This window comes from Taudactylus pleione, unplaced genomic scaffold (genome assembly GCF_031769625.1).
Source record: "Taudactylus pleione unplaced genomic scaffold, aTauple2 ptg000211l, whole genome shotgun sequence".
Lineage (NCBI taxonomy): Eukaryota > Metazoa > Chordata > Amphibia > Anura > Myobatrachidae > Taudactylus > Taudactylus pleione.
This window is the reverse complement of record NW_028284613.1, coordinates 5,550,059-5,565,260: the sequence shown is the minus strand read 5'-3', so window position 1 is coordinate 5,565,260 and position 15,202 is coordinate 5,550,059. Positions and strand designations below refer to the sequence as shown.

The 15,202-nt window shown below is 48.2% G+C and overlaps 1 protein-coding gene across 1 annotated transcript in view; it reads left to right on the top strand.

Moving 5' to 3' along the window:
* Positions 1-15,202, top strand: part of CUL4B (cullin 4B) — a 74,426-nt gene that overhangs the window by 46,375 nt on the left and 12,849 nt on the right. Inside the window, exons 14-16 of the mRNA XM_088478205.1 lie at positions 10,945-11,055; positions 14,299-14,384; positions 14,540-14,647. Of these exons, the coding sequence (XP_088334331.1) occupies positions 10,945-11,055; positions 14,299-14,384; positions 14,540-14,647 (305 nt within the window). The remainder of the gene's footprint in view (positions 1-10,944; positions 11,056-14,298; positions 14,385-14,539; positions 14,648-15,202) is intronic.

Here is a 15,202-nt window from a genome sequence, read left to right as displayed (position 1 = left end):
CTGCATACACACGGGATGATTCGCTCCATGAGCGGCATCGTCCCGTTTGTCCCCGGCAGGGATGTGCTCAGTGTTGTTAACGACACTGAACGATACCAAGAACAATATCGTTCAGTGCCGGGCTCCCTCCCTCATCCCTGAACATGCTACAACCTGACAATATCAGGTTGGACAGCAGGTTCAGGCGATGAATGGCAACGACCAGCGGGAGAGCGCATTGGTGGTTATCGTTCATCGTTTTGGGGCATAAACTGAACGATATTTTGGACGACTTAACGATATCGTTGTTGTTCCGTCGTCCAAAATATCGCTGCGTGTACGCAGCTTAACACTGCTTATAACCCTGTTTGAAATGCCGGGTTATACCAAAGTGGTGCTTTTAGACTGCACCTCGACCCGGGTTGAGCCGCCTCAGCAATGCAGAAACCTGGGTTATTTTGGAGATGTGAAAGGGGCATAATTCAGAAGTTATTGGTGTGTCATGGTACAAAATTTGCTCGCCATTTAATTTTACTGTGGACCAAATTAAAGAAAAATATAGGTATTTTTGTATTTGAATTGTTTTGTAAAATCATTAAAAAAAAAAAAAAAAAAAAAAACTTGTGTAGAGACACAAAGGTATAGCAATCACATTTACCTTAATTTCTCCTTCATCCACTAGAGGACACTGGAGCTACGACACTAGGGTATAGATGTGGGTCAAGTAGAGCCTGGCCCTTTAAGAATTGTAAAAGTGTGACTGACTCCTTCCCCATCAGCCCCAGTTTTCAAAATGTGCCCGAAAGAGCCGGAGCACTGTGGGCTGTCTCCAGCCCTGTTGAAAATTATGTTGCTTACTTTTGTTTTATGCATGTTATTAATGAGGACAGGTAGGCTGATTTCTGCTACAGCCTGTCTGCTGCGATGGAATCGCCGGGAGGGGGGGGAAACAGCCACGGCTGCCAGTGTCTGGTACGCTAACAAGGAACCCCCTGTGAGACCTCAGTCTGTGTGAGGCCCGCCTCAGCAACATTGCAGGTTGTGTCCCGGTCCTCACATGTTCTTAAGCCCAGCACCCCGGCCGCAGCAGATCGTGAGTATATACACCGCTCCTGACTAGCATGGGTTTCAGTGCGGCACTTCTGTACCTGCACTGTTTGGCATCGACTTCTCTCCTCCCGCTAGCCGGGGTGGGAGAGCGGAAGGTTGGTAGCGCAGCGCGGTACATCCGTGGCTTTTACTACCTTCTTAGCAGAGTTCCCGCACGCCTACGGCACCTGGAGGTGTCTCCGGACCGAGAGTTTCCTCCGCTGGCAATTACTATAGTGGGGGATTATAGCGCCAGGATAGTATTGGCTCTGGCCCGTAATCCTTGGTCGGAAGAGGGTGGAGCTTCCTACAGACAGCCATTCTTGGTGCTCTGTGTATACAAGCGGCGCCCTTCTCCTTGCCACTCCTCAATTGGCGTGTTTTGCACTGGGAGCAGTGACATTTTTCCTAATTTGTTTCAGATGAGGAGTTCAGACGATGAGTTCTTCTTCCAGACGGTCAAAGGTCAGCATTAACTGGCTTCCCCTGGTTCTCCAGTCAGAGGAAGAATTAGATGAGAATAATTCTTTACAGGAGGAGGGAGGTGACCTGCTCGAGGACTCTGAGACGGAGGTTTTCTCCTAGGAGCTGGAACCTCCGTCACAAGGATCCTCGCTGTTTGTGAGGTTCTAAACTTGTCTGATACAGATGTTCAGGAATCAGTAGATGCAGACCTGTTCGGTAAGAAACCTAAATCCACTCCTGTCTCCCTAAAATTAGACGAGCAGATGGCAGCTGTCTGGAAGCTTTCAGATCAGAAGTTTAATCTTCTGCGCCATTTTCTGTCTCTGTATCCATTTCCTCTAGAGAATAGGAATAAATGGGAAAATCAGCCGCCGGTGGACTCTTCAGTCTCTCTCCTTTCTAAGAAAACTACACTTCCAGTACCAGGCGCTACGACCTTGAAGGAAGTATCCGAACGCAAGATTGAAATCGGTCTTAAACCATTTACATAGCAGCTAGTGACCTACTTAGGCCGGCTATTGGGTCAACAAGGCGGTAGAAAAGTGGGCTGAGCAACTAGCAAAGGGCCTACGGCAGTGTTGGCTAACCTTGACACTCCAGCTGTTGTGGAACTATATATCCCAGCATGCCCTAATAGCAAAACTGTAGCAGTGCATGCTGGGTTATGTAGTTCCATAACAGCTGGAGTGTCAAGGTTAGCCAACACTGGCCTACGGTCTAATACCCCTAGATCGGAGCTCATCAACCTTGCAGAACATATACAGGAATCTGCAGTATACCTGGGAGAAGCTGCACGTGACATTGGCGAGGTAGGCTCCAGGATTTCTGCCTCAGCAGTTGCCGCTCGTCGAGCCCTGTGGTTACACTCATGGCAGGCGGATGCGGAATCCAAGCAGGCTGTGGAAGGGCTTCCATTTACTGGTGACATGCTGTTTGGACCTGAGCTAGACAAATTAACTTCTTTCTACTTCAGGGTCCATAGGGGTCTACAGGGTTGACCTTGGGGTATAGGTTGGGAACCAAATCCGGGCACCACGCAGTTAAAGCTTTTAGCTCCCAGGATGCACTTGGGTCCACTCTCCCTATAACCCCACACCCAAGCCAGAGGCACCTCAGTTTAAGTTGGTGCCCGGCCGGAATCGGGTCACCGTTTAGTGCAGTGGGGAGCTGATTAGCAGCCCCTAAGCTTTATTTTTTCTAAAGGACAGAGTTTTTTTATTTTTCCTTTGGATTCTTCAGAGCGGCAGCATCAGACTGTCCATAGGACGTCTAAGCTGCTGCTCCGTCACCCCGCTGGCGCTGAGACGCCAGTACAGATCTGGGGATCTCAGCGGGACCCCAGAGTCTGTACTAGCCGGACTCTGCGGGCGCCCAGGACTGCTGCCGCTTGCGGTGATCTGCGCATTTGAAATGCAGTCCTGTGCCTCCGGTCTCTGGGGACAGACCGGAGGCACCGGCAGTGGCGGCGGGCCCCCCATACCCCGTGTGTCCACTAGACCACCAGGGACTTAGTGTTCGGTGCAGGGAGCCGGCGTCCCGGGGGTTAATAGCCGGCCAGGGGAGACAGCCTTCCCTGTTACAGCGGCTCCTCCCCTCAGCTCAGCGCGCCTTTCAGTATCTATAGTCTGGCGTCGCTGAGCTGCTTCCTCCGCGGGCCACGCTTCTTCTGATGTCTCCAGAGGCCATTTTTTCTGTGGTGCAGCAGAAATCTCTGGAGATGGCAGTTGGTCCAGTCCCCCTGCGTACCTCACCATCAGGTCAGTGTACACAGCGCTGTAGCCTTCCCAGACACTGAATCTGGGTAAGTTGCATGCAGTGTAATAGTGCAGTATATTATATGACATGTTTATGTATATATGTGTATATCTGCATTGTATGTGACTTCTGCTAGTGCTGACTGTACTTTATTCTCTCACCTGTCAGTGTATATCTATCCCTTTCCTTATCTGCCCTAATACAGCTGTACTTGGGGTGGTTCTGAGACCTCACATTTATATACTTGTTAATATTTGTGAGGTTTGTCACATACTGTTGCGTGCTGCACGTTGCCATATTTTGAGTGGAACTGTGTGTTGCATACGCTGAAAATGGGTCCCTGCAGCTAATTTTTAGTATCAGTCAGGACCAGTATAGCGCTGCTTGATCACAAGGCTTGGTCAGATATGTCTGACCAGGAGATAGAGCGTTATACTGCACCCATTTTTACTATCCTGCAAGCCATGTGCTGCAGGTGTTAGTGCGGAGGATTTAACTCTTAAAGGGCTCTGTATGTGGCATCATCGGGTGCCGGCCCCTTTCACGACCCCCTTGGGCGGTTTGTTTTCTCGGGATCCTCTTAATTGCGGATCGCCGGGCGGGCCCCATTGTTGTACCTCACTTGGGGTTACTTCACCATACTGCCCTTTTTCATCTAAGGGTATCTCGCAGTTTCTTGCACTCTTCCCCTGTGACACAGACTACCGCTCCCTACAGGGGTTTTTCGAGTATATGAATTCCCCCTGGTGCCACAATAGTCTGTCATGCCCCTTGCAGGGATTACCACAACAGCCACCCTGGGTGGATGTCGTTTTTCTATGAAACGCAAATTGGCGTGGTTGACGCCCTGTGGTTACTTCCCACTTGGCTCTACCGTGAACTGGATACTGTTTTGGGCTCTTTCCCTCTTACACGGGGGGAAGCCTATCTCAAGTATTATTATCCCTGTTTTAGGGCTGGTAGCAGGTCCATTCTGGTTAGAGTGAATGTTGACCTGCACCTGTATCATACACCCTCAGTATTACGTGCCTTCTGGGTCCCTGTTGCTGACTAGCGGGTGGATCGCATGTTGCCAGATATGAGGTATTACAACAGTGTTTGGTCTCCTGTCCCAAATTCCCTGAGGGTCATCATGAGCCCCTCCTGGGGTGGATGGGCGTTTTACTCGTCGGATTACAGACGTTACTACGCATCCCATTCCTGCGTGGTCGGATTCTTCTGATCCGTAGGTGGTAACTCTGCCTGAAATCAGTATACTCGCTTTCAAGGGTTGTTACCCATCCTACCATGGCGATAGCATGGTTGGTTAATACTATTGCATACCGAGCTGATGCATTATTAATGTTTTTTCCCCTCCAACACGTCTGGGGTTCAAATGTATTTGGTCGCTCACGTAATATATGCAGTTGTCATAGGTGGAAATGCCTATATTGGATACCAGTCTCCTAACTTTCAGAGTTCCGGCTGCGATGGTATCCTCCGTAATACCCTATGGCTGCGCTCTGGGAATGCAGAGGTGCAGATACCATCTATAGGGTAGATCTTGTTGGGTCCTGACCTTGACAGTGGCAGTACAAATTTCCCGCCGTCAGCTATGCTCACTACGGGGCCTCAGACTATTAAGTCTTTTTGTCCTCTGGGTCAGCCTAAAGGTCTGTTTCTTCATAGACTGTCGGCCTTTACAAGGGCCGACATATCCAGTTCCGAGCAGGCCTGGACTGCCAGCCGATCCTGCTTCTGAACCTACGGATATATCGTCAGCCTGACGAGACAGGCCTACCACTGGGAGATGGCGATTTCTCAGTTTGCCCGGTACTAGTGTCTAGTTGCCGCGGCTACGTGGGTAGGAGGGTCCGCCCTCTCTTTGCTCAGGCGGCCTATTTCCATGTGATGGTACGCAGGCCCTTATTCGGACCCGAACAGGGCCTTACGAATCCAGAAAGCTATACAGATGTTGCGGTAAGCGGAGCTAATTGGGCCATCCCCACTTTCTCAGCGAGGGACTGGTTGTTCTGCTTTCTTTCTGGTGCGGTGGCTGAATGGTCCTCTTTGGCCTATTCTTTGTCTCAATTCCCTGAACCAGTTCCTAAAGCTACCTGGGCTCAGGAGGCAATCCCTATGCTCCATCATACTATGTTTGGAACCTGGGGACTTTATGGTATCACTGGATATACAGGACGCGTGCCTACGGGTACTTACAGAGACCTTGCCTTAGCATGGACTGAGGTTTGCTGTATCACAGCACTTACGGTTTTTCGGGCTCTGCCTGTTGGGACTGTTCTCAGCCCCACGGGGGTTTACCAGCGTTTTGGATTTTCTGACAGTTCTTCTGTTCAGTATATCCCAATGCTCCTGTACCTGGATGGCCTCCTGCTCTTAGCAGGATCACCGGGTTACTTTACAGCCGGGTCAGGTTGACTGTGGCTTCTTCAGGGTGCAGACGTTTAATCAATGGGGAAAAAGTTTTTTTTCTGTCTGATCACTATTCAAACGATGATGCTCTCCCCGGAGGCAAGTCGGTCCCTTTTCGGGTGACTATGACCATCTCGTCCAGGGTATTCTTTGCTAAGGACAGTGTCTGGTTCGCATCCGTTTCAGTGCAGTTGGATGTCTGTCGATTCCAGCCTGTCAATTAACTTGGAGCTTTAGCCTGTCTTGGGCCTTCACTCTGGCATAGCCCTTGTTTCCCGGTGAACCTGAAAAAGTTCAGTCCGACAGGGTCAGAACAGTGGCTTCCTTTTTAGCAATACTGTTCGTTGGGTGGCAATGTCAGGTATGTCATATATTCGGACATTGTCTGAGGGTCTCCTCCCGACCATCTCGACAGTGTTCATTTCAGGTGCTATCCATTGGGAAGCGGGAGTCCTCAGCCGTCACGACGTGCATCCCGGGGACTAGTCTCTTCCCCAAGAGAGGTTTCATCTCCTGGTGAGCAGGGGGGGGGCCCTCCTGAGGTGACACTCATGGCCTTCTGACTCTATCACACTATGGTGTTACAGTCCAACTCTCGGGATTCTGAAGCAACCTTCCGTGACACTCTGTCGGTGAAGTGGTTCTTCCAATTTGCGTACCTGTGTTCTCCAGTCTCCATTCTTCCTCGAGGGAAGTGTTTCAATCGAGACAGAGATGATTTCCTGCTGGTGGCTCCTAATTGCCCCAGATGTCAGGGGTACTTGGTTTTTTGGAGTCTCTCCATCGATACTCCATTCCTGATGCTTCACTGCCCAGACCTGTTGTCTCAGGGTCCTGGGGTTTGCCTTGGACCTGGGTCGTTTGTCTTTGACTGTGTCCCTACAGTGGTCTTACGGCTTCCCTGGCGTTGTCATCGTTGGAATGATTAGAGCACATGGATCAGCTTTTGCTGGGACCTACCCCAAACTGTGGCAGCCATAATTCTTATGGTATTATACCTGTCGATACGATCCTCTGGTGTCCAGGATTTCCAGATATTCTGGCATTCCTTCCGGCTGGCTTGGGTTTCACCCTCGGCCTAGCCTTCCTGACAGTGCAGATCTCTACACTGTCAGTATGATTAAGATATGGAATTGCTCCACTCCAGTTCATCAGGAGTGTTTTTCTGGATTATGCTTCCATTTATCCTCCCTAGGGGCTCCTTGGGAGTTAGTAGTGGTTCTTCGTTGACTCCGGGGAAAGTTAATGGAACCGCTGGTTGTGATAGCCATTACATGGTCTATTGCTTTGGCTTTCTCTCTTTCTCTCAGGGAGTTTATATCACCCAGGTGAGTGTCGGAATTGGGAGCGTTCTCATGTGGCTCCCTCTTCTGGAGGGCATCTTGTCAGGGTGTGAGTTGCTCTCACCCTGTGTTTCTTCTTAGTGATTTTTAGGTTCCATATTATTCTGGAACTTATGGTGAGGCCATTCAGTCCCCAGTCCTCTCGGCTGGTGTGGCCTCATTGACTGTGGTCCGGCCTCTGTGGATTTATGTGATCCGTTCAAGTTCCTGACGGAAATCAGACTCCTTATTGGTGATCTGAGATTTCTGGTTTTAACAGGAAAGGATGGCCGGCCTATGGCCAAATGTTGGCTGGACGGCCTCGTATGTCTTCTTCAGGGGCCTACCCATGGGTAGGCCTTTCTGTTGTTGATGCTTGTTTTTTCTCGGGCCATGTAACCCTCGTGGGTGGCTCGCTGTGGCGTCTTGGCTGTTTTGCCTTGCTAGATGGCCACGTGGTCTTCTGTCCACACCTTTTTAAGGTTCTAGGCATTGGTTTTCTTTGCCTCTGCGGATGCTTCCTTTTTGGCGGCGGATTCTCCTCTCAGCACAGGAGCGTCCCCTCCCTTGGTTGAACTGCTTTGGGACATCCCCAAGGTCAACCCTGTGGACCCCCTATGGACCCTGAAGTAGAAAACAAGAGATATGGTAAGAACTTACCTTTGTTATCTCTGTTTCTACGAAGTCCATAGGGTCCACAGGGCGCCCGCCCTGACGCACCTGGCTTCAAATGGGCTGTGTGGCTGGTCACCGGTTTTCAGTCTCCCATTTCTGTGAGTATGGTTATCGAGTGTTCCAGTTTTCTCTCTCTTTTTCTCTCCCCCTCCGGCCTTTGGCTACTTACAAACTGAGGTGCCTCTGGCTTGGGGGTGGGGTTATAGGGAGAGTGGACCCAAGTGCATCCTGGGAGCTAAAAGCTTTAACTGCGTGGTGCCCGGATTTGGTTCCCAACCTATACCCCAAGGTCAACCCTGTGGACCCTATGGACTTCGTAGAAACAGAGATAACAAAGGTAAGTTCTTACCATATCTCTTGTTTTAGCCACGGCCAGGAAAAGCACCCTCCGCCCCCTTTTTTTTTTTTTTTATCCTTCAACACCAAATCCACACCGCAAAATTCCAGGGCAGACCTAGGGGTGCTTCCTCTGCTTCCAAAGGAGGTCGTACTAGAGGACGCCTAGCTGCCAGCTCCTGTCGTCTCGATCCCAAGCCTGCTGACAAGCCTGTCGCATGACTGGCTCCCGGCCAACGGAGGGGATCTCAAGGTGGGGGCTCACCTTCTGCGGTTTGCGGAGACTTGAACCAGGACCTGTTCGGATTCCTGGGTTCACAGTTTGGTCGGACAGGGCTACAAGATAGAAGTTGCTTTTCCTCCCGTTCGATTCTTCACTACAGGTCTGCCGGTCGATCCTGGGGAAACAACTAGTTCTACAACAGGCAATCGACAGGCTTTTGGCCTCAGACGTCCTGATTCCAATTCCAACTACTCAAAGGACCCAGGTGATTCTACTCCAATCTTTTCGTGGTTCCCAAGCCAGATGGGTCGGTCCGTCCCATCTTGAACCTAAAATCCTTGACTCTTTCCCCTTCTTATCACAGATTCAAGATTGAATCCCTCCATTCCATCATTGCAGGGTTGGAAGAAGCGGAGTACATGGTCTCTCTGGACATCAAAGATGTGTATCTGCATATCCCCATTTGGAAATCCCATCAAGCATTTCTTTGCTTTGCAATTCGGGATTCCCATTACCAGTTTCAGGCCCTGCCATTTGGCCCATCATCGGCTCCCAGGGTCTTCACCAAGGTTATGGCGCTGATTGCCAATCTTCGCTCACAAGGCATAAACATTGTCCCATACTTGGACGACCTGCTCCTCCAAAGCCTTGTTGAGGGAAAGTCTATTGGATCTTGTAGCTCTGACACACCAGTTCCTCATTCAACACGGCTGGATCATCAATATCCAGAAGTTCCAGTTGATACCATTTCAACGTCTTCAGTTTCTGGGGATGATTTTGGATACTGTTACTGCAAATTTTCCTTCTGCTGTACAAGGCCCAGGTTACGCAGGAATTAGTCCAGTTAGTCCTAAAATCCAAACTGGTATCAATACACCTGTGCATCAGACTTTTAGGGAAGATGGTTGCGTCCTTCGAAGCCATCCAGGCTTCGGCAGGTTTCACTCAAGGATGTTCCAGCTGGATCTGCTGTCCCACTGATCCGAGTCTCATCTGTAGATGCATCATCTGGTGACTGCCTCCGCAGACTCGATTCTCGATGCTTTGGTGGCTCAAGATGAACCACCTGCTGGAAGGGCATCTGTTCGCCATCTGGAACTGGACGCGATTTACCACAGATGCCAGCCTCCGTAGTTGGGGAGCGGTAATCTTGAACAACCAATTCCAGGAACATTGAACTCCTCAGAAATCTCTTGCCAGCGGCTCACCTGTTGCAGGGGATGCCAGTACGAATTCAGTCGGACAACTCTACAATTGTGGCATACATCAATCAACAAGGAAGGCAATGTGTCTGGCATGCGAGAGGCCAGAAACATTCTCAAATGGGTAGAAAGAAACGTCCAGGCTATCGTCGATCTCCTCCTTATTTGATGTTTCATGATGACCGGTCTGTGTTGCTAACTTGTCCGTCCTTTTTGCCTAAGGTTGTGTCGGCTTTCCACATAAATCAGCCCATTGTGGTTCCAACATTAAAGGATTCATCTGGAGCTTCGCACCCCCTGGATGTGGTGCGGGTCTCTCACTCAAGGGATCCGTTAATCTGATGTACTTTTTGTCCTTTATGATGCGGCAAAACGTGGTTGGCCAGCATCAAAACAGACCTTAGCGAGATGGATTCGCCTGACTATCAGTCAGGCTTATTTGTCCAATTCTCTACCTTCGCCTGTATCCATTGCTGCGCATTCTACGTGCTCTGTGGGTACCTCTTGGGCGGCGTGCAGGGGGGTCTCTGTTTCTCAACTTTGTCGGGCAGCTACTTGGGCCTCCCTGCATACTTTTTTGTGAAGTTTGATAACTCTGCAGCCTCTGATTCTAGTTTTGGCCGTAGAGTGTTGCAAGTTTCTCTGCGCTCTTCTTCCCATGACTGGGGCTTTGGGATGTCCCCAGTATTGTAGCTCCAGTGTCCCCTAGTGGATGAAGGAGAAAACAGGATTTTGGTACTTACCGGTAAATCTGTTTCACCGATTCCTCAGGGGATACTGGACGCCCTCCCAGCGCTGCTGGTCATTTTGTTAGCTGTTGATGTTTTTTTCTGCATCTACTTGCTGCAGGTTGTCGGTGGTTATGGTGTGACTGCCTGTAGGACGCGCAGTGCGTTTGGTTCTCTGCTGTGCTACTTGTACTTCCTTAACTTCTCATTTTGGGTTTGGTGTTTCCCCTGTTTCCTTTCTGGGCCACTTTTTTAACTGGGGCTGATGGGGCATAGAGGGGGAGCAGCCAGTCACGCTTTTACAATTCTTAAAGTCCCAGGCTCCACTCAACCCACGTCTCTGCCCCAGTGTCGTAGCTCTAGTGTCCCCTGTGGAATCGGAGAAACAAATATACCGGTATGTACCAAAATCCTGTGTGTTTTTTTTTTTTTCAGAAATTCCTCGTGTGTTTTTGTATTTAGTCTGTCTTACAAAGCTATAATGTTGCACAGCTGTATCTGCTGTATGGCTCAATTTAGTCAAATGCACTTAGATTTTTGTTAGGGTCTATAGGTTTGAGTAAGGAGAGCAGTCTTATATTAGGTAGTATACGAAGTGCACAAGAGGAGCTCTGTACTGTGTCCTTTGCAAGTTATTTCTGATTTGGTCTGGTTCCTACAAACTGTCTAGCACCATAGTTTAACAAATAATATTAAATGCTGGGTAACTTTTTGTTGTATGCTTGAAGCGTATTGTAACATTCTGGTGGATCTTACAGGAAAGGATGTGTTTGAGGCTTTCTACAAAAAAGACTTGGCCAAGAGGCTCTTGGTTGGGAAAAGTGCTTCTGTGGATGCTGAAAAGTCTATGCTTTCCAAACTTAAGCATGGTAAGCGTTTCCTGCCTACTCCCTTTTTAGAATTAGTTTCTTAAACTGTTCCAAAACTATGGTCCTATTATTTACTCTTGGCTTCCAAACGCTCTTCAATGACGGTGTAAAGAATGTTAATGGTCTTTATTTTCACCTAAATGTCACAACGCATGGTAATCTGTGTGCACTTTTTTTTTGATATTCATAAGTGTCTGGAGAACTCTTCAAGTGAAATCTGCATATTAAGGACTTGGGAGTTCAGAGAGAACTTTCCAGAATGGCTGGAGTATAAAGCAGCTGCACCAGACATGCAGGAAGGGACCAGTCTGAGATCAATTCCTCCAGTAGGAGGAATAGGAATAAATGGCGCAAAGCCTGGCGTGGACATATAGTATCATCAATACATTTTGTTTATAGGCATTCTTTTATTAATGTATCCTTTTAAAGTAGACTTGGACACTCCCTCAAGGGTGTCAGCCCATTCCTCCAAGTCAAGTAGGATATCAAAATCTCTGTCCCATTGTGCTTTTAAGGAGTCCCTCCCAGCTTCAATACTAGTGAGAAGGGAATTATAAAATGTGTAAGTGAGCCCTTTTGGAGGAATAGCTCATTAGACAAAGTCGCTTGACTGGGCAAGCGGGCTGACATTGAAGGCACGTCTCATGAGAATGAAAGAAGTGGCCTGATCAGCTGGAACTGGTTGAACTGCCCTGTGGATAGCTCGGTAGAACTCTCTAGGTCCATAAACTGAGGGTGGGTCCCATCACTAGGTGATTCAGAGGCAAGAAGCCTCTATGTAAGAAGCAGAAGACACAGTGCATGCAGCAAATTTCTTCTCTGTCACTAATAAGGTGTCAGCTCTATATGTGTAATGTCAGTTAAAACCACTATAATACAGTGAATTCGATGGTGCATCTACCATGCGCAATTACAAGTAATTTGCAATTAAGATGGGAAGGTCATCTTGTCAACATTTACAATGTCAACACCATGGTGTTGACATAGAAAATGTCTACATCTGCAGAATGTCCTGTATTCACTATGCTGACATGTAAATGCCAATATTCTGCTGGAAGCAGAGGATTAGGCTGTGGGAGCGGAAGTTAGGGTTCGATACTAGGGGGAGGGTTAAAATTAGGGGTTAGCTTTACCACCGCAGGAACAGGTGTAACTCTGTCTATTGAGCGCTTGACACTTAAGTCACTGCTGGCACACCAGTAAAGTTTTGTCAACATTCTAATTCAGGTTTACATTTCATTAGTGTTGACCTGAATAATGTCGACAAACTATAACCAAACAAATGAGTTGTCTATTTGGTAGAATTCATAAAATTATTACTGGAGTTATTGGTACTACTATTTGTAGACCAGATTATTTAAAATCCAAATATCTCTTCACATGACTTTACTTCCACTAACAGTAGGTGTCACCCAAGGTTCTGTTCTTGGACCCCTCCTATTCTCCCTCTATACGTCCTCTTTATGTGAGCTCATCTGCTCTTTTGGCCTCCAATATCATCTTTATGTTGATGATGCTCAGATCTACCTATTCTCCTCTGTCCTCACTCGTTTCTCAGTCTCTCTGCTATCTCGTCCTAGATGTCCCAGCGCTTTGTTAAACTTAATATGTCTAAGACTGAACTGATCATCTTCCCACAATTCATTATCTATTGACGGCACAACCATCTCCTTTAGCCCCCAAGTGCGCTGTCCTTGACTCCTTCCTCGCCTTCAAACCCCACATTCAGTACCTCTCGCAGTCCTTCCATTTCCATGTCAAAAATATTTCCAGGATCAGACCCTTTCTCACCCAGGTTGCTACTAAGACACTCATCCACTAACTGGTCTGTAACCTCCTTCTATCTGACTGCTGCCTCTCTACACTCCAATCTGTCCTCAATGGTGCTGTCCGGCTCCTTTTCCTCTCCAAACGTACTACTACGTACTGTTTCCCTTCTTCTACAAGCCTTACACTGGCTCCACAGCCTTTTCAGAACCCAATTCAAGCTGGTCACACTCTCCTACAAAGCTCCCTCCCATTCCTTTCCCAGTTACATCTGACCTTCTCTCTCGTCACACTCCCGTCCACCCTCTTCACTCTGAATGCTGCCTATCCTGCCAACTACTTACTACTTCACCCAAAACCACCTCCAAGAATTTGTGCGTGCTGCTCCCTACCTCTGGAATTCTTTACCACTCCCTGTCACTCTCCACCTGTCTGCAAAACTTCAAACGGGCTTTTAAGACCCACTTCTTCATCAAAGCTGTCCATATCTCAGCCTATCACTCTGGGCCTAATTCAGACCCGCTTGCGAGAGCTGAGCGGCCCTGTTCGCATGCGCACGACGGACCCGGCTCAGTCGTGCACTTGCGCGAGACCCGGATAGCGACGGCCAAGCCGTCGCTATGGCTCTCGCTACAAAGGGGGCGTGCTGTCGATAGTGAGTGATCCCATGGGAACGCCTACCGCCTGGGGCCGGCCCCACTGACATCACAAGTGATGTCAGTGGGAGTGCTTTCGGCTCTGTTAGAGCCGAAAGCACTCTGGGGCTTGCGGCAACGAGACCCTACCACAAGGGTCTCGTCGCAAGCCCGATGGTCTTGACCATTGCGACCATCTTCCTGGCCGCTCGCTATAGCTGTAGGTGGTCACCCACAGCTATACGACCGACCAGGAGGTCTCTCTCAAAATGAAGGACGGCCCTGATTCAGAGTGTGCGCTCTGTCAGAGCGTCCGGCTCTGAATCAGGGCCTCTGTCCCATGCTCACTATCTACCCCATCTGTGTCTCCCCTGTCTGTCTACCCCTACCCTTTAGAATGTAAGCTCTCACGAGCAGGGCCTTCTTTCCCCATGTGCTTTTCCTTCCCTTACTATTACCTTCAGCACCTAACCCTTGACTTCTGCCACCGTGCTATGACTGCTGGTGCAGCAATGTTTATATACCATGTACTTGTCATGCATTGTTGTGTACTGTAAGTCACTATTCTCTAGTTCTACTCAATTGTTTATGTACTTTGTAAGGTGCTGCAGAACCCTTGTAGCACCATAGAGATAAAGGATGATGTTAATACATTTCCCTATGTTGGACAGATTTAAGCAAAGAGAAATTGAGACTAGTCTCTCTCTAAATGCATTTTGCTTTTTGAGGTATAAGAAAATCTGCAAATCCTTCTCATCAATTTGGCATAAGACTGAAATATAAGTAGTTGCTATTGTGTGAACTTAATTTATTTAAATTTTTTTCTTCGTCCTTTCTGTAGAATGTGGAGCTGCCTTTACCAGCAAACTTGAGGGGATGTTCAAAGACATGGAATTGTCTAAAGACATAATGGTTCACTTTAAGCAGGTATACTTTTTAATCACTAAACTTTCAACTGGAGCTATAGTCAGCACTGTTTTGGGGTGTTTTTTTCCCCTCAATATTAGTGATACATTTGTGTTGTTTAAACCATATTTCTGTATGATTATGCAAATCATCAAGTGAAATAATTTTCTTTTTAGTATATGCAGAATCAGAATGTCCCAGGTAACATCGAGTTAACCGTAAATATCCTCACAATGGGGTACTGGCCAACCTATGTGCCTATGGAAGTTCACCTACCTCCTGAGGTAAATGTTTAGCACTATGGAAATCTCCTGTTTGAAATCTGATCTCACCTTGGCATGAGTACTAGATGCTTTATCCTCATATAAGCGTATAATAGAAGCATAATCACTTGCCTAAAGTTACTAATATAGGGTGTGGTATGTTAGGATGACCGTGACCATGTCGACATGCATTAGGTCGACAGTGACCATATCTACATTCATCATGTCTACCCGGATGACATATGGATATAATAGAAAGTCTTCCTAACGTTCCTGGTGGCCTAGCGGTAACTTACCTGATCATGGCGGTAGCTGCGTCTCCAGCGTTGTCTTCTAGGTCCTGGCAACTGTGACCATTCCGGCGGAGTGATGTCATGCGCTGGCTTTCCGGTAAGTATACCTGCCCTACCCTAACCAGCCAGCCACCCCTTCTCGCGCAGCCTAACTCTTAACCTCTCCCTGTAACCTAACTCTCCTGGTGGCGCCTAATCCTAACTGTCGGCATTCTAATATTACCGACGTTTCACATGGCGAAATTCTGAGGATGTTGACCTGATGCCTGTCGACATGTTGAAA